At 44.8% G+C, this 26,424-nt stretch overlaps 1 protein-coding gene across 1 annotated transcript; it reads left to right on the forward strand.

Moving 5' to 3' along the window:
• The first annotated feature begins 1,190 nt into the window (after nucleotides 1-1,190).
• On the forward strand, nucleotides 1,191-26,372 carry MST1 (macrophage stimulating 1). Its single transcript, XM_048491690.1, has 18 exons — nucleotides 1,191-1,303; nucleotides 4,863-4,992; nucleotides 5,855-5,967; nucleotides 7,952-8,066; nucleotides 9,224-9,360; nucleotides 11,934-12,054; nucleotides 12,866-12,984; nucleotides 14,498-14,657; nucleotides 16,931-17,061; nucleotides 17,348-17,450; nucleotides 19,886-20,022; nucleotides 20,950-20,985; nucleotides 21,153-21,273; nucleotides 21,755-21,832; nucleotides 22,499-22,645; nucleotides 24,889-24,995; nucleotides 25,334-25,473; nucleotides 25,876-26,372. Exons 1-18 carry the CDS (start codon nucleotides 1,252-1,254, stop codon nucleotides 26,035-26,037), a joined length of 2,109 nt encoding a protein of 702 aa, XP_048347647.1. The 5' UTR covers nucleotides 1,191-1,251; the 3' UTR covers nucleotides 26,038-26,372.
• The last annotated feature ends 52 nt before the right edge of the window (nucleotides 26,373-26,424 follow it).

The following is a 26,424-nucleotide window of genomic DNA, read 5'->3' on the forward strand; positions in this document are numbered from 1 at the left end:
CTCTTCTACTATTGTTCAAGTCTCTTTTATAGTGACTTGGAGGGACATAGTGTCAAGAACCTATTGTCCAAGGGATTCTCTGGATGGGCCAGCAACACACATAATTTAAAAACCACAGGATATGAATCCTCACACCTCAATCCTAATAGCTGCCACCAGCCATTTTTCACAACCTAAACAGCCAGAAGCCAAGGGGCAAGCTTGCAGTCTTCCTTGGATTAAGGGGATAGTTCTTGAGCCAAGGCTAGTCAGGATGAATTGGGAACAATTTATTAATTTGACTTCATGTAATTTATCAGCTGCAAAAGGTTACAGCTCGCTGAGTCTTCAAGCAACAGCATGGTTATTTTCCAGCTTTAAAAATTTCTATTATAGACCTGAAGTCTGAACCAATGTATAAGAGAATAAGAAACTGTGTTTCTTGACAGGAGCTCTGAACTTGTGACATTACTTTAGTAGGTAGAAATTCAACAGACTAATTCCTTATTATAAGTATCTCCACAATGGGGAAAGCTCCATCTGCTATGGGTTGGGTATCTGTCTTAGATTAATAATCTGAGGGTCAACAGCACTATTTATGGACTGTGTAAATAGGTACATTCTGATATTTCAACAGATGTAGCAAGGGAAAAGTCACCTATTAGTTTCTGCCTGCAGTGGTATTGAATCTACAAAGATTCTGCCTGCACATTTCCAGGCTGAATACCATCCCCCTCCCAATAAGGTCTTCCTTTTAGCCACTCCTGTTGGACTTGAGCTTCCAGCTATCAGAGCCCTACTGTTGTCTCATGCGATCTGGCTCTGGAGCTGCTGAATTTTTATTAGCTATTCCTTCCCTCCTGGCATGCTTTCAGAAAAGGGCTGAGAAAAAAGTTCACTTACAGGAAGCGGATAGTTCTTGAGCCAGGGCCAGACTGAATGAGTTTGGAACAATTTGTTAACTTGACTTTATATAATGTTGACATCTTTGTGGGGCTTGGGGCTTGGGGTAGAGGTCAACCCACCAACTGAAGAAGGAAAACAAAATACTTATGACTACTAATAATAGTCCCCCCCTTCCCCGAGTAATTGTTCCCCATGCCCTTTGAATCTTTCCTTTGCTTTCTCTGAAATTTTACTGGCATGTGAACTATAAGCAAATATTTGGCTAGTGGTATCAGGGAGATCTGCATGTTGCTCTCTGATAGTCTGTTCCCAAATACCTAACCCAGCCGGCACATCTGCCTTGTGGTGGGGCTGCTGGAGAAAGTCATGCAAGAAACTGCTGTTCTACTCCTTGTGCTGGTCTGTACCTTGAGCTCAGGTGAGTACCCCCTCCCCAATTTCCTTTCTCCTGGGGCTGCCACGGGGTTCATCTCTCTAATTGCTGTTTCTCCTGAGAATGCAGAACTCTTATCATTCTCTCTTGTCCCTCAGAGTAGCTACCTGTTGAATTTTGTGCACCGAGGCACCTGGGATAGGAGGAGTCAAAGACAGGAAGGTCATTTTGGTCCTCTTATGGCTTCTGAACCAAGAAGAGTTAGAAGTAGCCACTGTCTCTCCTCTCTCTCCCATTTTGCCATGGCTCCTCACAAGAAGACAAGAAGGAGCTTTTCAACATTGCTCTTGTGTAGAGCTGATACCTCACTTCTTCCCCCCTTCCCAAGCCTCTGACAGGGTGACTGCATGGTGTAGTGGTTAGTGTGTTAGATTAGGATATGCCACCACCACCACCCCCCCCCCCCCCGATAGAGGATAAAATGGACAAGTGGAGAACAAAGTTATAAACTGAATTGGTTGGGTTGCCAGTTCTGATTTGGGAAATACCTGGAGATTTGGGGGTGAAGCTTGAGGGGGGGGGTGAAGATGCAGTTTGGGGATGGGGTGGATCTCAGGAGGGTATAAATGCCATCCTCCAAAGCAGCCATTTTCTGCAGGGAAACTGATCTTGATAGCCTGGAGATCAAATGTAATATCAGGAGACATCCAGGTGCTACCTGAAAGTTGGCAGCCCTCTGGTTTGCATCCCCATTGGGTGAAAAAACAAGGTAGAAATATCTAAATAAACAGTGAAATGTGTGGTTTCCAGACTGTATGGCTGTGTTCTAGTAGCATTTTCTCCTGACTTTTCACCTGCATCTGTGGCTGGCATCTTCACAGGATCAGTGAAACAGTGAAATGTTTTTTTTGCTCAATTCTGGGAAAGTCTGAAAAATGTTTGTCTGTACAGGTATTAAAGGTATGGGGAAAGGTAGCAATTTTTAAATACTTGCCAGATACAGATTTTTCTAAGAAAGGCTGTCAATCTTCCTCTTCTCTGACCCCCTCCCTAAGCCAGCATTCCATGCTTGTGACCATTTCATGGCAGGCAGAAATTCAGAAGGTACAGCTTTCTCCCATTACTGTGTCTCCATACCGGAGAGGGTTACACTTAATATGTTTCTGGCTGTTGTGCAGTTCCTGAAGGTAGTAATAAATATTTTGATAGGCAGAGGGAGGAAAACCGAAAGCTTGGGTCATTCAGATTTGTCAAGAGATTTCTGACTGCCAAGAGCATCTTTATGAGTTCTGATGTTGCTTTGTGAACAGCCTCACCTACTTGCTAGTAGTGGTAGAAAGGGCCATCAAGTCTCAGGTGAGCTATCACAGTCCCCCAGGGTTTGCAAGGCAAGGGCCAGAGGGACTAAGTGCCTCTGCATAGCAGCCTGGACTTCTTTGGTAGCCTCCCATCCAAGTACTAACCTTGACTGTGATCCTCCTCAGCTTTCAAGCTCTGACAAAAGCAGGCGAGCTTGGGCTATCCAGGTCAGGGCAATTTGGTGCTGCACACCTGTACTGTTTGCTCAACCTGTACATGCTTCATGTTCAAACCAAACTGATCAGGTGCAGGTTTTTGATAGTGCAGATATAAGATGCAAATAGAAGCTCTGTTGCCCTCCTTTTTGTTGTGATGTGCCTTTTTCAGGAAACTTTGTTGCAAAAGTATACAGTCTGTCATATCCCTTCTTTTTAGCAACTCTTAGGGCATGGGTATGATACCTTTAAGACAGCTTTAGATCAGTTTATCTGTAGTGGCTCCCAAACAAGGAAATCTGGGAAATTGTTGCTGTCAGCAGGGCCTGGGGTCTGTGAGTGCATTTCTCTTTCCAGACTACAATTCCCAGGGTTGTTGTGAAGAAGGAGAGCCTTGGAAATAAACCCAGTTTAAAGTTATAATACAGGTGCGCCCTTTAGCCACTATAATCAGTCAGTTCTAATCCCCTGCTCAAATAACACACAAAAGAATTCTTCTAAACTACTTTATTCAGTAACCCTGGGAAAAAGTTTGCCCTGGGATTGTACAGCCAGTGTTGTCCTCAGACAGATGTGTGCGCAAAGTCAAACCACATGTCTTGTCTGTGGATACTGGATATGCTGGGAAAGTGTATGCAGTCCAAATCACAGCCACCTAGGTTCGCTTTAGAAGAGATATCCCTAGCCTTCCTCTCTGGCAGTGGCGTACCGGCAGAAAATGGTACCCAGGGCAAGTACTGAAATTATACCACCACCCCCACTTGTGCTATCCAGAATTGCACCTCCTGGGCTAGCGTGGTGTGGGGAGTCTACATCGAATCCAGAAACTAATCCTTTGGTGACAGCTGCTTGATGGCGGAGGCACTGGGGACTTACCAAGTGGCAGTGGGGGAGCTGCTTGCAGAGCTCAGTGCAGAGAGCTTGTCAATCCAGTTGCAAGGAGAGTGGGGGAGGGGAGTCCAGGTTTTCCGCTTTGGTCCTCTTAGCCCAGCTGTGGGCGTCCCATGGTTGCCTTGTCACATGCTCCACGCCACTCCAGCCCGTCAGAGCAACAAGCGTGTGGGGAAGGACAAAGAGCCATGGGTTCCCCAACGAGATCCCAGATTCTGCCACTGAAAGACACCGCTCTCCCACTGGGGCTTTGCCTTCTCTTGCCACCCAGGCTTCATCCCTACATAGAGTCCTGCAGCATGGCACCAGCCTGGCAGCGCCCGAGACTTGGCCTCTTCCTCCTCAGTGCACAGCAGGCAAAGTGCAGCACTGCTTGCGACTGGTGGGGGGAGCTTTCATTTGGGGGCAGGAGTGGGAGAAGGAGTTTGAGCAGCCATTTGGCCTGGACCAAATGGAAGGGAAGTAATGGGGCACCTGGGGGTGGGGTGGGGGCCTAGCCTGTGCAATTGGTGTCTGTGCCTGAACAGAGGTTCCATTGGCTGGTGGAGTCAGTTGGCATTGCTCCAGACTGCTCAAGCAGCTGTCATGGGGGGGAGGGATGACTGAATGCACTCCCCCTGTGACACTCACTAGTGGCATCTGGAGCATCTGCCCCCTCTGTCTCCCCCCTAGGTACCCCTCTGTTCTTTGGGCTTGCCAGGCTTTTACTTAAGGCTTTTTTGCATGCTTGTCTTACTCCTGATTTTCTTGGGAGTTGATTTATAAGAACTGGAAGTGGTATGGACACAGTTCTTCTGCATATCTGACCTCCCTCTGCATTTTCACAGTTGTGGAGTCAGTTTATATTCTTTCACACGTGCTTTAAATAATGAAGATTTTAAAGGGAGGATGCTGTTGTCATTGGTTGTATTTGTGCTGGCTTATATTAATACCTTGATGCCATGAATGCATTTAAAAATAATGGCAGCAAAATATTGACATACTGCAGTAATGATATAGGTCATGCAGGGTACCTGAATTCCCAGCTTTCATTTTTTTAAGCTTTTGTCCATTTTCCTTGCAGAGATATGCCTTTTTCATTATGACAATGTGAGGGAAAGGGCTGTGAGGGAGAGGGTGCTCCTGTGCCTCTGCTAATGGTAGGATTGGGGCCTTTTTGTAGGAGGCTTCAGCAACTTGTATTTTCTGTGTTATTCCAGGTCAGCGTTCCCCTCTCAACGACTTCCAGAGGATAAAAGCTACTGAGCTGGTTTCTGGGACCCTTCAGAAAGAGAAGCCTGCTGTGATAGAGGAGTGTGCAAGGCAGTGCACAAATATGCTACACTGCAGGTGAGAGGGAAAATAACAGCACTGAATGCACCTGTATGAACTTCAGAGAGCTACTGGAACAAATTGTATGTAGCCCTGTGTTCTGCTGATGGAGGTTATTAATCTGCCTAGATGTGAAATTTCAACCTGCATGAACAATATGTTCTCTTCATCTCAATCGTGTGTGAAATGCAAACCAGAGGCGTATGGAGGGGAAATGGTGCCCGGGGACAATATCTGCTCCAGGCGTTGCCCCCGCACCTCTTGCGCTTGGGGTGGGGCTCAAGGAAAGGGCTTGGGCTGCATAAGGGGAGGGAATCATACCAAGTTATATGACTGCTCCACTGTCTGCTGAACTGCTTGCTAAACGTTCTATGCATGCCTTTCCCAATAACAAAGGCCCTTTCCCCACTTACCTTAAGCCCTGCGCTACTCTCCTCAAGTAGCACGGGGTCCAGCTGCCCTCCCCACTTCAGGGGCGGCGAGAACGCAGCTGCCCCGACGCTGCCTCTCTCGCGCCCACTCGACGCGCGTAATTCCTGGTGCCTTTTGAAATGGTGCCTTTTGACGACCCCGTGCTGCGTTGTGGGGAAGCCAGGGCGCGCGCCAGGAATTGCGCGTGCCGGGAATTGCGCGCAGCAACCCTCGGACAAAGGTGAGTGGGGAAAGCCAAAGACACCTGTGGCTTAGTTGACATGGATTGCATCTGTTTAGTAGAAAGTGGGGCTTTTTTCTCTGTATCTGTAGGGCCTAAAGGAGTTGCCAGTGAAACCTGGGTTCCATTCATGGATCTGAGGAGTGGGTGTGATTCCTAGCCAGGCTGAAGGACATACGTTGCAAGAGCTAATGAGAATTGTGCTTGTGCATTGTCTTGTTTTTCCAGAGCCTTTAATTACAACTGGCAGAGCCATGGCTGCCAATTGCTGTCTTTGACCCAACATTCACCACAAACCCAGTTGCAGAGGAATGTCCACTATGACCTCTATCAAAAGAAAGGTAGGATGGCAGGCTTCAGCTATGCAGAGAAGGAGAAAGAGGAAGGAAGAGGGAGAGGGAAAGAAAGAACAGTGCATGAAAGGCAATGGTGATTTCCGCACAGCAGAAATAAAATGTCCTGCGAATGTTTTTAAAAGATCAATTTCAGCATTTTATATTTCCACAGTGCACAGAACACAAGTTTTGCCAGGCAAAACAGACCTTTTATCCTGCCTGCTGCACAGAGCTCTTGTCAGTTTCAAAGTTGTGCCGGGTCAGTTTCACACATGTACAGGATTGCTAGGCAAACAAACTTTATTCATCTACTTTTTACACAGAAATTGTGTGCAGATGAGCTGCAAGCAGAGGGAACCTCCGTGGAAAATCTTCACCAAATGGCAGAGGCATGGAGAATCTCTGCTGCAGCGCACAAAATGATGGGCATGAGTGGTGAAAACGAAAGTACGAGATTTGGTCAGTGGAAATAAAGCATTTCCTGCCTGCTTTTGTTCATTCAGCAGGCAGGAAATGTCATCAACCTGAGCTGGGGAAAAAAAGATTGCTAGTTCAGCAACTTTTGAAAAAACAGATTGAGAGAAATAGAACATTTTGAAGACGTTTTGAGGAAGAGACCATGAGAACGTTTCTGCTGTGTGGAATTCACCATTAGCCTGGCATGTTGGAATCTAGGTAGAGATATTTGTATTGGACTACTGAGAGGAAGTGAGTAGTTGTGGTAGTATTTGCACAAAGGACCATCGGCACATACAGGATGGGTGATGAGGGAGCGCCCACCATCTCCAGCAAGAATTGAAGCCGCTGCAGGGCAGCAGGGAACCCTGGGAAGATGGCAGCCTTCCAGAGAGCCATAGGAGGGACCTAGGGAGGCAAACAGGCGAGGAAGCCAACCCCTGAACTCTGGAAGGCAATGGAGGCAAGAAGGCAGGTGGGGGAGGAAAAGCAGGGGAGAAGGAATGACAGTGTGGGTGAAATGGAAAAAACACACCCAGACACACAGAGAGAAGGGTTAACAGTTTTTTGGGTGGGAGGAGAAATGACAGTATACATGATTGAAATAAAAAAAAAACAGAAACAGAAATTTTAAAATTATCTGGATCACTTCATGTTATCACAGGACTACTTATGTAGGGGACAAATTAATGCAACTTCATCATTATTGCTTAATATACTAATGACAATTGTGTAGCCCAGTCTGTGAGAACAATTGTCCCTAATTGCCCCTTTCCCTCAGATCCATTACTCATCATATCAATCAGAACAACACTCATGGTAGGGTATGAGGCCTGTTAGGTTTTATATGAATCAGATTCTGCACCCACCTGAAATTAGCCTGAGAACATTTTCCATGTCAGGGCTCTGCTGTGGAATTGTTAAGTAACAGAAGTATTAGACATGTAATTGTTTGGAAGTATCACTAGTGCTAGTCCTGAGAGATTTGGAACAGTTGGAGGGTATGTACAAAGGATGTAAATACCATTCATGGTTAAGCAGAACACATAGTTCTATTATCAGATAAAAGAGCAGTTTGATCTTTTAAGGTAAGTGTCTGTCTTATCCTGTTGCCAGGAGACTGTTCTGTTTTTCCAGTCTGGCCCCTGAAAGGGAGCAGACAATGGTTATGCGGATACTGCTTGAGTCAGAGATGCAAAATACATTGCCCTGTTCCACCTTCTTTTTGCTGTTAAAGTAGAAATGTCTTTCATTATTCTAGAGAAGATATAATGTGATGGGAAAAAACAGTCTTATGTATTTGTTTAGGTAAGTTCTAGTCAACAAAAACACTATAACAGTTACAATAAAATGCCATAAAAGTTATGACAAATAATAAAATATTTAAAAGCCAGGAAGAGTTTAAAAGCAGCCTAAAACATATAGTACCTTAAAGCAAGTTTCAGAAAACTCTTGACAACTATGCTGACATAGCCTATTTCATTTTTCATAGCTGTACTGATATCACTGTAGTTGTTTTCTCTCCCTTTCATAGCTTATATGAGGAACTGCGTGGTGGGAGATGGGTCAAGCTACAGAGGGGTCCAGTCAGTGACAGAAAATGGAGAAACCTGTCAGCACTGGCGGTTGAAAGTTCCTCATGATCATAGGTATGGTGGGGGCAGTGATAATGTAGCTTTATGTGTTCTACTCTGCTTCAAGGCCTTGAGGAGGGAAGATGGAACTCCATCTTTGAAACTTTTAGGGAAGTCAAGCCTTCATGCAGGGATACGTTCAGAGGTGGGATCCAGCAGGTTCTCACAGGTTACTAATTATTTGTGTGTGCCGAGAGGGGGTTACTAATTGGTGATTTTGCCACATGATTTTTGCCTTAGTTATGCCCCTCCTCTCAGCAGTAGTGCGCAGAACTTGAAGCAGTCTAGCAGGAGGTGCACCGGCATGCATGGCAGTCTGCGCCTGCGTGCATTCATTTCCCACCCAAGGACCGGCACAGCGGCTGCGTCCTTGCCACAGCCCAGCCCAGCAATGCCCTGCCCCAGGAATGTCCGGCCACGCCCCCGTTGTGCCCCGCTCAGCCCAATTGGCGCTACGCCACAGTTTGAATCCCACCACCATGGGAACCTGTTACTAAAATTTTTGGATCCCACCACTGGATACGTTCTCCTAACAAAGAAGATTCTATGCTCCTTGTCTCCTGGTTCACCTGGAGAAAATGGCTGTTTTTGAAGGTGGACTCTCTGGCGTTATACCTCATTGAATTTCCTCCTATTTCCATGCCCTACCCTCCTCAGGCTTCACTTCCAAAATCTCAAGGTGTTTTCCAACCTGGAGTTGGAACTCTTACCTCATGCGGATATCCCTACCATGGTTGGTTTTAGGATTCTTACAGAGCAGGTTTCATTTGTGTCTTCAACAGCATGATTTTACTGCATTATGCCTTGGGGTATGTGAAAGTATTACCTCACTAAACTTCCTCAAAATGTTCCCAGAGATGTCTGGATAGATATTCTGAAGATTGTTTTCGATAAAAAGATTATTGTTTGAAAGATCTCGACACAAAGCAGCTTTACTGCATTTGAGGCAACAAGCGGTTTGAGGGACATTGGGGGTGGGAGCATGGAGAATACAAATAATAAAATAAGCAAGCTGGTTATGTAATTTTAATAATGTATAATTAATTCTGGTTTCAGAATTTGAGTTCGAAATTTCTCGTCAAATATAGCATTCTATACTCCGTATTATAATTTCAATTGGAACATTCACTTCAACCTGTCATTTGTCTCCAATTTTTTCCTTGTGTTACAAGGTTTTCTCCCTCAGCACGTAATGGATTGGAAGAAAATTACTGCCGGAATCCAGATAAAGATCATCATGGTCCCTGGTGCTATACAACTAATCCTAACACTCGGTATCAAAGTTGTGGCATCAAGAAATGTGAAGATGGTGCGTAAAGTGTCTTAAAAGAACTGTCTTCACCAGAATTGCTTATTTAATTTCATTTTACCCTGCCCTTCTTTAAAAGGGTATGCTCATGGTGCCAAACCTAGTTTTTTCATCCCTAAAACAGCCCTGTGAAATAAGTTACTGAGAAAAAATGGCTGGGCCAAGGTCACCTAGTGAATTTCATGGGAAACAGGGATTCGAACCTGGATGGTATATTTATTATGCATTTTGGCACAGTGCCATGGCGCATGATCATGCATAGAAGCACACTTGTGTACACTGATGCATTTGCACTGCAGTTGTACAGTTTGGGTTCCATATATTGTGCAGAAAATATTATTTTGAAGCAATGTTCCCTAAGCTAAATATTGTAGTGATTTGGGAAACAGTATAGTAGGAGGAATGAGCAAGGTCTTCAAATCAAGCAACATTCTAATACAAATACAATGCAGGTAGATCTGCTACTTCTTTGGTTGTTTCTCCAGGGAAAGAGATACAGCCCCCCAAGCTGCTCCATTACCCGATTCTAGTTGCGTAGCTATAATGAGGACATCTGGGGACAAATGCCCCAGGCGACCCCAGTGAGTCACATGGGGGGGGGCGGAAAATCACCCCCCATACTTCTGACCCACCCACCACACTTCTGGCTGCTCTGCACAGCCCAGGCTCCAGCCTCTACGGCCTGCTGAGCAGGCCTGGGTTGTGCTGCGTTGCCTAAGGAGGAGGCGGAACAGTCAACCAGCCAGGCCCCTCCCCCCGGCTAGAGCCTGGGCTGCGTAGCACCAGCTCAGGTAAGTGGGTGCGGGGGGCATAGCTACTACAGGACGTGGGGGGATGTGGGGGGCACCATTTTGCCCTGAGCACCATTTCCCCCCATTACGCCTCTGCTCAATTCACAACTCCCCCAAACTCAGACTTCAGTTTCTTCATATACATTCCTTCCCCATCAGGTCACCTGCTTCAATCTCTTATTAGTCAATTATGCAAATTAGCAGAATCCCCAGTTAGCACTTACCAGTCAGATATTCTGAGCTATTCACCTAACTAGCGGTCCTGGTCTGCCAGGCTCAGTGGTGGGATTCAGCAGATTCGCACCACTTTGGCAGAACTAGTTGTTAAACTAGTTTAATGGTGCTTGTAAACAACCAGTTGTTAAAATATTTGAATCCCACCACCGGAACCGGTTGTTAAATTATTTGAATCCCACCACTGGCCAGGCTCCCTGATAGTCAGGTTCCAGCTAATAGCAAGCACCGATTCAAGAGAAGGAGAGAGCAGTCTTACTCTGAGTCCAGAGTAAGAGGCAGTCAAGGGTCCAAGAGAGGTCTGGTCAGACAATCCAGTCCAAGTCAGAGTTTCAAGGAATCAGTCTGCAAGTGTGTATGGCAGAAAAATCTGTCAGCCTTTCAACAAGGTTGCTCCTGCAACTTTCCGCTTCCCAGACTTGGGCCAGCTCTGTCTGCATCCTGTGAGGCTTCTGGCCGTGCTGAAGGACCAGGTGACTGGGGTTCCAGCACAGTGGGGTCATTCTGCCAGTGCTCCTCATCAAAGGACTCCTGGCTGGTGACCCTGATCCCATGACACTAGCAGACATCCTTAAAAAATAAAACTCTAAGGAATCAAATGTTGGGACAACGAACCCTCCACCAAGCAGAGAGCAGGACTCATGAAGTGAGTCCTGCTCTCCCATTGATCAGAGTTCTTTGTCCTGACATCCGATTCCCCCTGCCTTGGCACCCCCAGAAGCCCTCCCACCTCCCCAATCTGCCTGGCCAGGTAATGGAGCAGTTGTTCCGCCACCCGACAGCCTCCTCCTGCCCCCCTGACCCAATCATCCACATTTCACCCTCCTGCCACCACAATACCCACCTTGCCACCCTCCCCTACCCCTAGCCGCACCTTTCAACCTCCCACCCCAACCCACACCTTGCCACTGTTCCTCCACCCCAAGCCACTATTCTCCACCCTCCCCCTATCCTCACCTTCCCACCTACCCCAAGGCACACTTCTCCAACCCCTTAGCCACAGAACCAGGCCCAGGTAAGTTGCACACTGCAAGGAAGGGTGGGTTGGGGGACACTACAGCCCCAGTAAAGCCCATTGTGAGGGGAGATGCGCTCTCTTTAACCCTTTGCTAGGGCCCATTGCATCTCCCCCGCAATTGGCTTTGTTGCTAGTAAAAATATAATCTTCTTTGAGTGGAGTCATGGCAGCCAGACCTCCACCCAGGGATAGACCAGGATATCTTTTCCTATTTATGATGAAATTGATTTGACTTCGCTTGCTGTGGAGCAGGAAGACAACACTCTATGTTCCAGCACTAGTCTGCAGATCAGAGGTTGCAAAAACATCAGTTTTAATCTTGCACATGCCAATGAACTTCCTTTTCCAAATTTAGACTCACTGGTTACAGTTTAGCTAAAGGTGACCTTGACATAAGATGTATCTGTTTTTTCTTTAGACTGACATTCTCTTGCAAAAGTGTCCTTTTCTTCTGTTCAAGGTGATGGTTAAGGAACTTGCAGCCTTATTCTGCATCTTAAGTAGTGACTCTCTTCTGCCTTTTGTTTCAGCTGTGTGCATGTCATGTAATGGTGAAGACTATCAGGGCTTTGTGGATCACACTGAGTCCGGCAAGGAGTGCCAGCGCTGGGACTTGCAGTTTCCTCACAAGCATCCATTCCAGCCACATAAGTACTTGGTCCCATCCTTGAAAAAAATATTACGGGAAACCTATTTCAGGTTGGAATGTTCCTCCTCATGGATTTTTCCAGCAGGCATGGGAATCTATCCCAGACTTTGCCTCTGAGGAACTGCACTCACTGGTCTGTTATTGATATTGCCTGACCTCCATTTTTTAAACCATTATTCTTTTCCCTCTGATTCCCACATTAGGAAATAAACCAATTGGGTCTAGGGTTCCTATCTGCTGCAAGAGTCAGATGCGAGTTGTGATATATCCTGCATTTTTACATGAATGGTTCCAGATTTGGACTGTTGTGCATATGGCGAACTTCAGCCTTCTTTCCTGCACTGGTTTCATGACCTGAAACTTTCTGGGACAGTGCTATTTGGCCTATGAGGTGAAATTGCAGGATTTTCTCCTATATAACACGGGAGAATCTTAGCATGACCTTTTAAAGGTTGCTTTTTGGTCTGCTGTGAGAGACACTCATAGTAAAAAAAAAAAGCTATTTTAGCGTTTCTTTTTTCCCAGATGACACTTCCCAGTTGTGAAGTGTGTGGTTCAGTTATTTTAACCTACTTACATTTAAGCATATTTTAATAAATAGCCATGACTATACTTATTATGAAACAGATGGCAACCCTCACTGGGTTTGCTAAATAATGTTTTTTCCACTGCTTAAAGCAGGAGAGGGAGCTGGTGGTGATTTTCTGTTTTTGAAGGAATACAAGTGCAAATAAACACTTAATCCAAGGGCAAATGAAAACTGAAAAAAACAATAATATTGTGCTGTGACGTCTTCTCTCCTTTTCCTTAAAGATACCCTGATAAAGATCTGTTTGACAATTACTGCCGTAATCCTGACAGTTCTGAGCGTCCTTGGTGTTACACGACAGATCCTTCCACAGAGCGGGAATTCTGTCACATTCGGAAATGCAGTAAGTCCTGAGGTAAAAGGTACACTGAAAATATGTCTAGCCTAGGCAGATTCCGCATGGGTCAAAAACAGCGGCATGAAAACGGTGCGAAAGTGGTGTAAAATGGTTTAAAATGGTGTAAAAGGGTTTACACTGTTTTTGCACTGTTTTCACGCTGGTTTTGGCCCATGCGGAATCTGCCTAGCATACTACTGATCACTATCATGGCAAGAACAGTGTCATTTTGAAATTCAGGTCTGCTGGGTCTTCCTTCACTCTTTGTGGTGTTTGTCCCTGCCATTGTTGTCAGTAACTAAAGAGACATGTCAGTTCTGAGGCTTGTTCTGTTCCTCAGTTGGGCCTATATAGATGACACAATGAGAGAATGAACACTTTGAAGTAGATGTCAGGCATGGTCGGAAGGTATCGGGGGAGAATGGGTGTACTTTATCAGGTCCAGGGCACATGGGTCCTGGCTGGGACTGCAAATTCATTATCACAATTGGTCTATTTAAGCCATTTCAAAACAGAAAATAACATTTCTAAAATTCATTTAAAAACAGATTTCCCCCCATATGTTGTGAAATATCATCTATTGGGATGGGAACTTGGGTATAAAGGGCTACACGTTTTTACTGGGCACAAGAAATTATTGCATGACCTTGTATAGAAATACCCCAGTTTGTGAACTGAAAAAGAAAAGGAAGATCCAGCATCTCTCACAACCATCATGTTTCCATCGCTTTCCCCTGCCTTTAATAGGAGACCTGGCCTTAGTGCTCTATGTTAACTATAGTATAGTTACTACACCCAGTTGAAGAAGCCCAGCTTCTAGGGTAGGTTTTCCAGATAGCCTGGGTCCGAATTTATCAAGTTTCCGTCAGCATGGCCAATTGGCCATGCTGGTAGGGGCTGATGGGAATTGTAGTTCCTGAACATCTGGAGAGCCGCAGGTTCCCAACCCCTGCCCTAGGGCTAGTGGAACAGAATAAGTTTGATCCCAATATTTGCCTTAACTGACTGAGGTTTGTTCTATTGTTGAGGCTTCAAGGGGAATATGAGAGTGGCTGTAAAGCTAAAGCCTGTATGATCCTCAAGTTTCTTTCATGGAGACTCAGTCAGGAGAAGTCCAAGACTTGAAACACTTTCCCCACAATAGGTTTTCTCCACCCCACCCCTTCAGTGCACACTTGATGCTCTCCAAGTCTCGTTATGCCGCACAGATTCATAGCTTACTGAGACAAAGTATAAGTGAAGTTCTGATGTTATTTGTATAAAAAGGTCTTCCACTTAAAAATCAGTTTGGCCATTAATAATAAATGGGTTGCCTATGTAGTCAAGGGCTTTCAGTAGGGAGATCTCTACCCCACCCACCAAGAGTTTTTGTCCCTTTAACAGGCAGAAATTCAGCCATTTGCCTCAGTACTGCATCTCCATGATGTAAAAACTGCAGCTAATAATGGCACAGAATATCTGTCAGGAAAAACTTGCAGTGTGCAGGTTCTTCATTTGTTTTTTGTGTCCCTGAAAGCAGAGAAACGCCCGCGCTTTGCTTCTACAACTGGCTGCTTCAGGTTGAAAGGAGAAGACTATCGAGGCCAGATAAACACGACTGCAACAGGCATCCCTTGCCAACGCTGGGACTCGCAGACTCCCCACCAGCACAGTTTCCTGCCTGAGAAATACGAGTGCAAGTAGGCTGGAGATGTGTATGTTTGGAAATATCTGTCACAAAAGGGAATGCATATGTATATTGAATCAAACCACTAAGCCATCTGACTCAGTGGCGGCTGTTCTGAGGAGCGGAGGGAGAGCTCTGAGGTAGACAAAGTGTCTTTCCAGCACCTGCTAACTGAGGGCCAAAATCATTTTAAAATATCACAAGGCTGAGGTGCTCTTGTTCCCCATTCCCCTTGAGCCTTATCAATGGCTGACTCTCCCCCAACAGCTGTTTGACACCTGAAAAGGTGAGGGGGGGGGAAGAGCCCCCTGTGGTGAGTCTCATCAAGATCAAGCCCTTGCTGCATTTTTAAATGACTTTTAAATGATGGTGACACCCTTGTGATGGGCCTGAGAATGCTATCAAATATAGTTGGGTCTTCTGATAGTGTAAAGGAGTTGTCAGAGATTGAACCTGGGGCCTATCACAGGGTGCAGATCCTCTCCGAATTCATATTGGCTTCCCTCTGTGATACACCTCTGAAGATGCCAGTCACAGATGCAGGCGAAATGTTAGGAACAAAATCTACCGGACCGCAGCCACACGGCCCAGAAAACCCACAACAACCAGTTGAATCCAGCCATGAAAGCCTTCGACGATACATCCAAATATAAGATTTCCTAATTATTTCAAAGATTATAGATTAAACTCACACTGATTTCAGCTGGTGCCCAGATTTCTGTCACTGACATTGAAAACATCCACCTGAATGTCTATATTGTTCACTTCAGTGCTCTGTGGTATTAGTGGTATGTTTTTCCAAACATTTTTTACTCACCATGTCATTGCATTTGCAATTGTTATAGTCCTTTTCAGGTATTATGTTCCTGGTGTTTTTGTCTCATGTACTGGGAGAACATTATCATGGTTGTGCAATTGTCACTTTGTCTGAAAAGAACAATGAACATATTTTCCAGCCTTGGTACACATGAACACATATTCTCAAAAATCTGGGTTTCATGTACCACATACTATGGCTGGAAAATATTTGTGTTGCCTTTGTCAGACAAACTGGAGATCACATGTACAGAGAGGACTGGATGTAGCACACTCTCCTGGTATGTGAGGTAGGACCATCAGAAACATAATGCCTAAAAAGAGCTGATGTGGCAAAATCCATGAAGAACATCAGTAGCTTTGATCCCTAATGTGCAATGGACTCGCAGCTGCAGTTTGCTGGAAGACTGCTGACTGTGCAGAATGTTACACACATCTGGGCTGAGGGTTGTCAACTGCCTGGAGAAAAAACATGTCTCAGGCCTTGAAAGCAGACTTAATGGGATGTTATTTACCAGGTGACATTATTTTCCTTCTGCTATGAAAAGCTTCATCTGCTCATTTCCACACATTAGGCCTCCATTAAAGGGGCAGGACATTTTCAAAAGGCTGGCTGTTGGCAATCCATCTGAGCCTATTCAGTGGACATGGCCTGGGACCAGAGTACCTGCTGGAGCACCTTCTGCCATTTAGACCAGCCCGGGTAATGAGGCCCCCAGGGGGAGGAACTTCTGCTGGCGGGGGCTGTGCAGAGGGCTTTCTGTGTGATAGCTCCCAGGTCCAACAGATCACTGGCTGTTTTGGAACTTGCCCTCCATGTGCACACAGGGGATTGGGGGGTGGTTGGGTATTAAGTTTGGGACTATTATTAGGTATGTTTTTGGGAACGTTTTATATGTTTATGATAATTCATTTAGTGAAATGTTTATATGTTTTTAAATTGTGTAACCTGTCCTGAATGTATTGAATGGACAGGATAGAAATGTACTAAATAGATAAATTTCTGAAACAAATTGGGACTCTGTGAACCCACCCTAATAATGGCTAGTTTGCATAGTGCTATAGTGAATAGGAAGTGCTGTGAATACCTGGGTATTGCCAACTGGGAAACAAAATAATGACCCTCTTCTTTTCTGTTCTAAACTAATCCAAAGCCTCAACGGGTGGGGGCAGAGAGAAAAAGAGGACTTGCCCCGGCTAGAAAACTCTCATTCCCTCTGGCTTGAATAGTGCTCCCTAGTATGGCTACCAGAAGTCCCAAAATCCTCAGATAAAATCGACTGCATTATTACTATTAAGTACCAAAACTGTAATTCAGAGGCAGCATGAGGTTCATGGCAGTGAACATTCATAAAGCAAGAGTACTGAGGGATTCCAAAGAGCGCTGGAACCCCAAAAGCTGATCCCAGGATTGCTTTGAATGGCTTTTGTGCATTTTGGTGGTTGATGGTGCTGTTTTGTGCCCCCTAGAGACCTGAAAGAAAATTACTGCCGAAACCCAGATGGCTCAGAGGCCCCCTGGTGCTTCACTTCCCTTCCCAAACTGCGGGTGGCTTTTTGCTTCCAGATTAGACGCTGTGCAGATGATGTGGAAATGGAAGGTGAGAGCTGGCTGAACTAGCTTGTTGGTGGAATGCACTTTGGCTCTTCCAGCAGGGATTTCTCTTTTTCTTTCCCCAGAGCTTTCTTTCCTGGAGCTATTTTCATTTTTAAAAATTGGTAATTTGCCCACTACAAAAAAAGTGGTTGCTTAAAAGGCACTTGGAACTGTGTTGTTGAGATGGGATAGAGGGGTCCATGGTTTGAATGCTGGAAATACTGTTGATGTGAAAGGTGGACATGTATGTCAGCACTTATATGAGTCTCTTCTCTCCCCCTCCTTTCCAGATTGTTACTATGGAAATGGAGAAGAGTACCAAGGCACTGTCAGTAAGACTCGGAAGGGAATCACATGTCAGAGGTGGTCCGAGCAATCGCCTCACCAACCCCAGTGAGTGTTCAAGCTGGCACGGGTAGGCTATGAATGGAGATCTTTTTTCTTCCCCTGTTGGATGCAAGGAAAAGCCAGTGGGGAATCATTGGCACTAGCTAGGAACTAGGTTGTAGCTCTCAATAAGAACCTTGAAAGAGAGTGCTGCCTTTGTCCCTGGGCTGCCCCAAAGGGCAAGCTTGTTTCTAGACCAGCTGTCCCAACCCAGGAAAAATTTTGTGACTCTGTTCAGGCTAGAGATGGAAGGACAAGTCCACCCATTCTCTTTTCACAAGCAAAAAGGATAAACTCTGCATAGATTTGACAGCTCAGAAAGACAGCAGATGAGAATGTAACTCTTTGCAGACTGCATGCATAAGTCTCCAATGAACTCCAAGCTAAAGTTACGAGTAGAGTCCTTACTTTTGGCAATACCCAGATGTGAGATGGAAAGACCTTCTCTGAGATGGGAACAGTCCATGTTTGCCTGGCTCACTCATTAGACAAGTTGGGAATGCCCAACAGGTAACTCTAAAGGATGGCAGTCTTCTGCCGGAGAAAGCTTACATACAGAACCTAAAGGATCTGGGGGAGAAGGAAAGAGAGCTGGCATTCAGGGTATTGTGGTTCCTTTTCCCATATTGCTTAAGCTCGAAGTAGAGGGTGAGCAACTGCTGTAACACTCCCTTGTCCCCTCCTGAAAAAGGGTAACATAATAGTGTGGGTTAAAGGTATAAATGTCAGTGAGAGACAACAGAAATAGTGTGACTAACCAACAAGTAGGAACAACCCTGAAGCTCGTGACCATGGACTCTTAGGTTAAATAGCACATCACCCCCAGTTTTTGGGGTTTCCAGCTACCAGCAGGCTTGGTGAAAGCCTGAAAGCAAGAGAGCCAGAGATTGTTGGCAATAAAGAGGTGGAACTGGGGCTAGAGCAGGGGTAGGGAACCTGCGGCTCTCCAGATGTTCAGGAACTACAATTCCCATCAGCCTCTGTCAGCATGGCCAATTGGCCATGCTGGTAGGGGCTGATGGGAATTGTAGTTCCTGAACATCTGGAGAGCCGCAGGTTCCCTACCCCTGGGCTAGAGGATTCAAGAATGCAGAATAAAATATGTGTTTGTGAGGAGGGAAATAGATAAAATGAAGTGTGCTTGCTTTTGTGAGAGTAGTTCAGACTGTTCTTTTTTTAAAAAAAATCAGCTTGTCAAGATGTATTAATATGAATTTGTTTCTAGTGGCACTATATTACATGCTAGCAAGTCCCACGGCACGCACTGGTAAGCTGCAGTACTGCTGTCAAAGCTCTGCTCACAACCTGAGTTCGATCCCAATGTAAGTGGGTTTCAGGTAGCCAGCTCAAGGTTGACTCAGCCTTCCATCCTTCTGAGTGCCCAGGTTGCACGGGATAAAGTATAGATGAAGAAGAAGAGTTGGATTTATATGCCCCCCCTTCTCTACTGTAAGGAGACTCAAAGGGGCTTACAAACTCCTTTCCCTTTCCTACCTCACTACAAACACCCTGTAAGGTAGATAGGGCTGAGAGAACTCCAAAGAACTGTGACTAACCCAAGGTCACCCAGTTGACATGTGTTGGGAGTGCACAAGTTAATCTAGTTCACCAGATAAGCCTCCACACTCAAATTGCAGAACAGGGAATCAAACCTCCAGATTAGAGTGTACCTTCTCTTAGCCACTACACCATACTGGTTCTTCATCAGATGACTGATGAAAGCAATGGCAAATCACCTGTAAACATAGTCTGCCTAGTAAACATCATGATGTGATGTCACCCCATGAATCAGGAATGACCTGGTTCTTACACAGGGGACTACCTTCACCTTTATATCTCATAGCTATGTGATGTTGGTAGCCTTACTCCTGGGGATATAATCTATGTGGGGTGGGGAAGAATAACAATGCACTACTTTTTGAAAAGGTGTTAAAAGTCTGCAGTGTATCATTGTAGAGTGGAAGCATATAGCCTTGAAAGACGTCTACCTAAAAAATGAAGAAAGAGGAATACAAAATGATGGGCACTGCTGTGGAGGCACTACTGAGGTACCTCAACAAACACAAATAAGTACATGAGTAAAAATAAAATAACAGCAAGAGAAATCGCTCAGTGGCTAGATGGGGTTGTGTTGTTCATTGCTAGTGATGCTGCAAGCACTCTCTAACCAAACAGGGCAGCAGTCACATGCCAAGCTGCACTCAAAATTGCACAGGAGTCATTAGCTGAGAGGAAAATCTCCTTTTACCAGAAACAAAATGTTGCTTTCTGAGGCATAGACGTTTCTGTCCCATGAAGGTGCTTGTATACAATTACAACAAATAAGTAACGATGGCATATCTGGAGCCCCAAGAAGCAACATTCTGGACAGGGGCCTGAGGATGTAACAGGACAGCAACTTGGAAATATGCAGAAGGGATGATGCTCTGTTTTTCCATTAGGATCTTCCCTACTATGTTCCCTACTGTGCATCTTGAAGAAAATTACTGTCGCAACCCAGACAATGACAGCCATGGACCCTGGTGCTACACAATGGACCCTAGAACCCAGTTTGATTACTGTGCCATTGAGCCATGTGGTGAGTCTCTGAATTTAAGATGGACAGAAGGACATTGTCACAGTGGCCTCTTTGCCAGCTACACTAGCCACCACTTCTCTCTTTATGCATAGGCTGTTAAGAGTAGAACATGTGCAGGCCCCACTCTGTCCTGGCTATTCTACAGTCTTTCTGGCAGGAAAGGGAAACTTGTCTCCCACAAGGAATTTTATGCATCCTTCAGGGTATTCTTCTCTGTGCCAAGGAAGGCTTTTGGTCTGGTATTTCCATTTTACATTCTATTATCATTTTACAAATAATCTCAAACACATTGAACTTAAATGTGGTAGGCCAAAATTCTGTATTTCAGCTTGATCCCATACCCATTTCAAAGGGGCCAGGAAATACATAAAACACATCATATTGTGATATTTCCCTTGAAATACTGGGATGAACTTTAGTATGTTCATGTACAACATCAGTTGCAGATTTGAAGTTGAATCTCTGCCCTCATTTTCTAAAGCAGGAATGGAATTGAGCAAAGAGTTGGTGAGGAGGCATCACAAGCATTATGTGATATGAGTTACATCTGTGAGAGCTATCAGTTTTGCTTTTTTAGAACTGTATTTCTGGCTGTCATAATCATTACAGCAATAAATATGAATACCTCATGGCTTGAAATTATGAGCAGTCAACACAATATTACTTTTTCTCCATTAAGCTCAGGGAAATAAACATGATTCTCCCCACCTCCATTTCATCCTCATAACAAACATGCAAGGTAGGCTGAAAGTGGGACTGACTGGCCCAAGAGTTTGCTGTATATGCAAGTCGAACTTCACACAGCTTCAAAAGAAGTGTTTTTAAGTGGCTCCAGTTCAGTTGTCAGTCATTAACTGTGATAAGCCAGGGCTGAGAAGTTAAGTGATGCACTTGTATGTTTGAACAACCTGTATATTGTTTCTTCAGATGATGACAAGAAGTCCTCCATCTTGCTGACCCCAGGTAAGCCATCTGTGCACAAATCTGGGAGTTCTGTGAAATGAGATGATTATGGTGAGAAGGGAGTGCAGTTGGCTGGAGAACTGGAGTTCCTCACACCTCCAGGCTGATGTGCTACAGGCATGAGCATAGGTGTGTTTTAAAGCTGAATATCATACTTAAATTTGCAGAGAATGTAGCCTTTGCCCATTGTGGCAGGAGGGACAACCGCTTCTACAACAACAACAAACGGAGTCGTATTGTAGGGGGACAAATAGGAAATTCACCCTGGACTGTCAGTATCCGCAATCGGTGAGTAGAATACAGGGGACATTAGGGCAGGGACCAGAAAAAGACCTCAGTGGCATGTGCGGGAAAGTATTTAAGGGACCCTAGCCAGCTGACAGATGCATCAGCAGTCCCTTTTCCTAAAGGTGTGATTTCAGACATGAGGTACATCCTGTCTCCATTTATCCTCATGGCTAGGTACCCTGCATTTTCCATGTAGCAGTGCTACAAAATGGGAAAGGATTTGGCAACTGATAACAAACTGATTACTCTTATAAACTATAATTTTGCTGGTCTGATCTAATGAGGGTATTTGCCTAAAACCAAATGTAAGCACAGAGGCCCCGTCAGTTGTTATATGGCTGCAGAGAAAAGTATGAGTGATGTATGGGGAACGGGAGCCCTGGGTACAAGCTTACTGATGTTAGAGGCTAAGTTGAGAAATGTGTTCATTAAGAGGAAGCTGACCCTTTCTCCACTATAATGTATACTTTCTGGTATCCAGGGAAGGAATCCATTTCTGTGGAGGGTCACTGGTGAAAGAACAGTGGGTTATCAGCACACGACAGTGTTTCTCCTCCTGGTAAGCATCTTCTTGGACCTCCCTCCAATACTGCTTCTTCATATAATTCTTTTAGGTCCTTCAAAAGACCTGATCCTGATCCTACTTTTAATCTTTTGCCTGAGGCAAGTTCTTGATGTAACTGACTGCCATCAGAGTAGTTTGCCTTGCTTATAAAATCAAATGTGGATCATTTCACATGAGTAATTTTTCCTAGGTGGAAATGATCTCCTTATGGGAAAATGGCTCACAGGAAGTTCCAAATAGCATCTGACCAACCCAACATTTACAGGATGACTGGCTGTTTGTCCTGGAAATGCACACCCAGCTCTCTTTCAAAGGCTAGGAGCATGCTGCTGACAGCATTTATGGGCAGCATAACCAGTGATCAGATGACAGGGAGGTTGACAGCAGAAGAGAAGAACCAGGACTGAAGCACTTGCTTTTAAATTGCAGGGAATAGTTGCTTTCAGATATTATAGCACAACATCCATCCAGCACCATTCTAGATTCTTAGTAACTAGCAATAAAAATTACTAGGTAGCTCCAGGAAGGCTCTACAGTGGATGAGGTTGGAAGGGAAGATGAAATCATGCTTGTTTCTTCGAAGGCAGATATATTTGGAATCTGCTGTGGAGAGTGAGGATCTGGCAGCCCTATGGAAACTTTTCTCTCTCTTCTTGACAGTGATGCTGACTTATCAGGGTATGAAGTCTGGCTTGGTACTCTCTTTAAGGACCCTGGACCTAATGACCCCAACAAACAGGCCATACCTATCCAAAAGATTGTATGTGGACCCTCTGAATCTCTTCTGGTGATGCTGAAATTGGAGAGGTATGTGACTTTGGAGAGGATTTTGTATCCCCTACACAATGGAGTTTCTGAGTTTTATGTTCTGTGATGAGGGGCACAGTAGACAGATGCTTTCTTGTGCAAGGGTTTTTAGATTCCTACTGCACCAATGTTTGGAGTCTGTGATATGTGTTATAGTTTGAAGAGACTGTCCTCATTGACATGAAGAAACCCAGTTCCTCATTGATATAAAGAAATCTAGTTTTGGTGAGGAAAACTTGCCACAGAAGTTCGAATGTGTTGGATGCAGAGGCAGCGGGCAGTGTTTGGAAGAAGTGTCAGGAAGCTCCAAATCAGCCAATGCAAGATCATGGTCCATATTTTGGAAAAACGGCTTATTGGGTGGCAGCTGGTAAAGGTGATGGCATACTGCAGAAGGGAGCTTTTACATAGTAAGGACTGTGTGATATGATGTGATGCAGTCTGTGAACTGATGGAAAGGTGACCAAGAATAAAGCTGGAAGCAGCCTTAATTTGAGAGTGGTGGGCTGGATTTTGTAGGGATGAGGTCCTTAAGAAAGCCCATGGCAATTCTATAGCATGACACAGCAGCCTGGAAGGGACCTCATGGATCATCAAGGGAAATTCCCACCAACAGTGGGAATTCTGCCACAAAAATATACACTTTCTTATCACCCTTAAATAGACTTCAATATCATTCCTTTGAAATGAAACAAAGTAAATGCTTGTATAATTTATTATTGATTAATTCATTACTTATTTACCCTGTTTCCAGCCATGGAAGGTTCTTGAAATAGCTAACAGCTCCACAAATGACAATTTCACTATCCTACATGGTTTCCACATAGAAACGAGTTTGGGCTGTGTTACAAGCCTTTTTTTTCCTACTGAGGGAATGTACGCAGCCTCCTAAGATCTTGGGGACCTAAGTTTGTTTTGAACTATAGACCTTCCCGCCCACCCCCACCCTCCACTCCAGTTTTCAGGAGTTCTTCAGTTAGTATGTAGGCTTTGTGATCACTGCTATGAGGTAAATTTTGCAGTGTCCAAGGAAGTTATTGTGATCACTGAGGCTGGATTACTTTATGAACAACTAAGAACTTTTATTTATTTATAGATTGGTTTTAAAGAGAAAAGCAGCAGCAGCAGCACAGGTCTCCAGGTAGACAAAGGAGAAACCTGGCTGAAGCACAAAAATATAAATTGGCTATGACTTCAAAGAGCAGTTAGACTTTTCTGAAATGCTTTCAGGCACAGACTTTCATTGACTAGCCACTAGGTTGGATCTTGTCTCTCACACAGAATACCCACCCTTTCCCCAGAGTCAGCCTAATTGTACAAGGTCTGTTCATCACCAGAGACAGGCCTAACAATGGAGCATTCTCTTTTTTCTGATATAGAGTTAAACTGCTTTGCCACACTACCAGGCAGAGTTCCCCTTCACTTAATAAACATTGAGGAATCTAAAAAGCTCATATTGTAGATCATAACCGATTTCTCATGGGTTAAATGAGGGTGTGGATCTCTTGCAGCTAGCACAGAGAAAATCTACTTCATTCTTTTTTCCTGTGAGTTCAGCAGCTGTGGGAAAAATGCTGTAGATAAACATATTTAGAGGTTATATGTCATGTGTTTCTTCAGACCTGTTGGCCCATGTATTATTATGTGATATTTCATGCTTGGAACAGATTATTTTAGCTGGTGTGTCGATGGACAGAGCTCTGTACTGCTTTGCTGGGATGAATATGCTTTGTTGTCTGCAATATGATTATGTTTCTAATCACTGGGATTTTTCAGTTTGTATACTGTAACAATCTCACTTGTGCTCATTCACTCATGTTTCTTCTAGTGAGTGTTAATATCTCATACTTAGTTTTCATATGATTTGTCTTCTTTTCATATCATGTTTCAGATCCCCTGTGGAATCTGTAGCAAAATACATAGGACCTTTTTAGTGTTCTATCAATAAATGTTTTCTTTCCCACTTCACTATTGGCATTTGTCTTTGCCAGCTGTCATCTTGATGACTGCTGCAGCCCTCTTCTTTTATATCGAAGTAGATTTGTTGCCATGTATGTAAGCAAGCATTTGCAGCAACCTGCAAAAAGCTTACTCCTGCAGTCTCCTGCCCGCAATCAGCTGGCCAGGAGAAGGGTGCTGCAAGCTGCATTTTGAATTGCCCCCCCCCCCCCATGTCTGTGTGATGTGACTGTGAATCTCAGATCTGCATGTGAATGGATTTATGCCTCCCCTCCTTTCTGCAGACCAGCCATTCTGAATCCACGTGTAGCACTGATCTGTCTTCCACCTGAACAATACATTGTGCCTGCGGATACCATGTGTGAGATTGCAGGATGGGGTGACACCAGAGGTACCAAGCAGACTGGGAGAAAGGAAAGGGGAGGGGGGGGGACGATGGTTTGCATTCACCCTTCCAATCACCAGTCTACTGTATAGTGGCTACATTAGAGTAAGTCTTTCATTCTTCAGCAAGTACAGCTATAGAGTAGCTTGCCTGTCTCTTCTATACTTTTGTTCTGCTGTTTTCTTGTGCATAGCCTCTCTGCTAAATAGCTCTGTCTTAGAGGCTGCATAAGTTACCCTTGATGCCCTGGTCCAGGCTAAGTACAAGCCCTGAAAGACATCTCATCAGACCGATAGTGCAAACTCCTAAGCCTCTGTTTCTGCCTCTTCCCTCAACCCCAACAGGGACTGGTAATGAAAATATGCTCCACGTGGCTCGGTTACCTATCATGAACAATCAAGAGTGCCAAGTGGCACTTCGAGGCCACATGAAGGAAAATGAATTGTGTACCCAACCTCTGATGATAGGTGTGGGGGCTTGTGAGGTAAGCAAGGCAAAGATCTGAGTCTTATCTGAGCTGTGAGTGAGTTGCAAGTGCACAAAATATAAAAGCTTAGGTGCCGGGAGGGGGGAATGGAAAAAGGGTTTTCAAGGGGGTGGGAAGTGAGCAGAAGGATTAGGGTGTTAGTGAGCAGAAAGAGGAAGACAAAGCAGCTCTTGCAGAAGGAATTGGGTGGGGGAAAGGAAGGCTGAGACAGACAAGCAACAGGAAGCAGAGAAGTGGCTGGGTATGAAAATAAAGCGTTTCATGAATGAATCTGAGCAAATTCCGGGAACAGGAAAAATCAACCCAAACAAGTCATCTTGAGAGGTGGGAAAGCTGGCTGAGCTGATCTTTTCAGGCTAGCGGTTGTTATAGGAACTGTATCTTGTTCTCCCTGACCAGGGTGACTTTGGAGGCCCCTTGGCCTGCCTGGCTCATGATTGCTGGGTGCTGCAAGGCGTGATCACCCCGTCTCGTGTATGTGCTCGCAAAGACCTGCCTGCTGTCTTCACCCGTGTCTCCCACTATGTGGACTGGATCAACAAAGTGATGAAGTTAATTTGAGTTTGCTGGAGCTATCCTGAAGCTGTACTCTACTCCAGGTTTTGAGAGCTCCTGGGCAGGATGTCCTCCTGTACCACCACCACCACTGCATACCAACTTCTCTCTCTTGTGCACATATGTGTGTGCTTGTATGGGCACACAAGTTCTTTTGGCCATGCTTCTTTCAGCCTCCTTGTTGCCAACAGAGGCATAAATAATGGAAAAGAGTTGTTCTCTTCTACTTCCAGCGCTCATCCCATAGGAGATGTCAGAAGCAGACATCTCTGAGGCCATTTTGAAGACGCTTTGGGGCTGGTGAATTTGCGGTGAATTTGTGTTGGGAAAAGACAAAAATGGTATACCTTCATAACTATTTTCTTAGCATAATATTATCTTTAAAAAACAAAT

Source organism: Sphaerodactylus townsendi, linkage group LG03 (genome assembly GCF_021028975.2).
Source record: "Sphaerodactylus townsendi isolate TG3544 linkage group LG03, MPM_Stown_v2.3, whole genome shotgun sequence".
Lineage (NCBI taxonomy): Eukaryota > Metazoa > Chordata > Lepidosauria > Squamata > Sphaerodactylidae > Sphaerodactylus > Sphaerodactylus townsendi.

Bases quoted from the DNA above. Each gene is read 5' to 3' on its own strand.
- MST1 (XM_048491690.1), top strand. From the start codon at position 1,252: ATGCAAGAAACTGCTGTTCTACTCCTTGTGCTGGTCTGTACCTTGAGC. The intron at 5,968-7,951 runs GTAGGATGGCAG...TCCCTTTCATAG, and splicing joins TGACCTCTATCAAAAGAAAG to CTTATATGAGGAACTGCGTG. The intron at 17,062-17,347 runs GTGAGAGCTGGC...CCTCCTTTCCAG, and splicing joins AGATGATGTGGAAATGGAAG to ATTGTTACTATGGAAATGGA.